Source organism: Stegastes partitus, unplaced genomic scaffold (assembly GCF_000690725.1).
Source record: "Stegastes partitus isolate 25-593 unplaced genomic scaffold, Stegastes_partitus-1.0.2 Scaffold577, whole genome shotgun sequence".
NCBI classification, from domain to species: domain Eukaryota; kingdom Metazoa; phylum Chordata; class Actinopteri; family Pomacentridae; genus Stegastes; species Stegastes partitus.
This window is the reverse complement of record NW_007578308.1, coordinates 88539-89726: the sequence shown is the minus strand read 5'-3', so window position 1 is coordinate 89726 and position 1188 is coordinate 88539. Positions and strand designations below refer to the sequence as shown.

Below are 1188 nucleotides of genomic sequence, written 5' to 3'. Positions count from 1 at the left end.
CCAGCTGCTGCAGGAGGCTGCAGCCGACACCAGCGCGCTCAACGTCGAGTACCAGGTACTTTAACTGCATAGTACTACTACCGGGTACTTTTACTATAGGGTACAACCACCAGGTACTTTTCACCACCACAACCACAACCACCAGTACTAGTACTGGGTACTACCAGGTACCTTTACTGCATACTACTACTACTGGGTACTATCATGTACTATTACTGCACTGTACTACTACTGGGTACTTTTACTCCAAAATACAACTACCAAGTACTTTTACTACAGAGTCCTGCTACTACCAGGTACTATCGGGTTCTTTTGCTGCATAGTACTACTACTGGGTACTTTTGCTGCAGAGTCCTACTACTACCAGGTACTTCTGGCTACTCTTACTGCATAGTACTACTATCAGGTACTTGTACTACCAGTATAACTACCAGGTACTGTTTACTATAAAGTATAATTTCAGATCTTTTTTAAACATGTTTTATGTTCAACACATATTTGTTCCTTCAAGTATTACACAGTAAAGTATTATAAACTAACTAGTATTATAAACTAGCTGTAAAGTTTACGGTGAAGACCAGCCAATCAGGGATCAGGGATCTGACTCTGCGATCGTTTGTTTTAACGTAAACTTCGTCCGTTTCCTCGACAGAAGATTCCTCCGAACTTTGTGAGCGCCGCCGAGCTGGACGTTCCCGGACACACGATGAAAGACCGATACAAGACCATCCTGCCCAGTCAGTGAGCCGCTCCTCAGCCAGAACCTTCTGTTCTGGCCGCGTTCTGCTGTTTACTGTTGTTGTTTCCTGTTTAGACCCGGAGAGCCGGGTGGTCCTGAGGAGTCCGGAGGAAGAGGCGGGGCCAGACCGCTACATCAACGCCAACTACATCCGGGTGAGGCGGAGCTTCAACCCCCGTCAACACTTTGAAAAGTTGTTTCAAAAACCGAGTTCAAGCCCAGAACAAAACCAAATCCAGGCTAGTTCTGAAGCCAAGTCCACAACCGGTCCAAAACAGTCCAAAAGTAACCCCAGAACCACGACCAAAACCAGTCCAAAACTAGCCTCAAATGACCCCAAAACCTAGTCCAGAATCAAGTTAAAACCAGATAAAAACCAAGTCTAAAACCAGTCCAAAGCTAGCCAGAAACAAGTTCAGAACCAGTCCAAACCTATCCCAAAACCAAGT

At 45.5% G+C, this 1188-nt stretch overlaps 1 protein-coding gene across 5 annotated transcripts in view; it reads left to right on the top strand.

Annotated features, from left to right (window-relative positions):
- Positions 1–1188, top strand: part of LOC103362483 (protein tyrosine phosphatase non-receptor type 7) — a 9998-nt gene that overhangs the window by 3742 nt on the left and 5068 nt on the right. For all 5 annotated transcript variants that reach the window (XM_008288850.1, XM_008288848.1, XM_008288849.1 and 2 more), the window contains 2 exons: positions 653–737; positions 815–894. In XM_008288850.1, coding sequence (XP_008287072.1) covers positions 653–737; positions 815–894 — 165 coding nt within the window. The remainder of the gene's footprint in view (positions 1–652; positions 738–814; positions 895–1188) is intronic.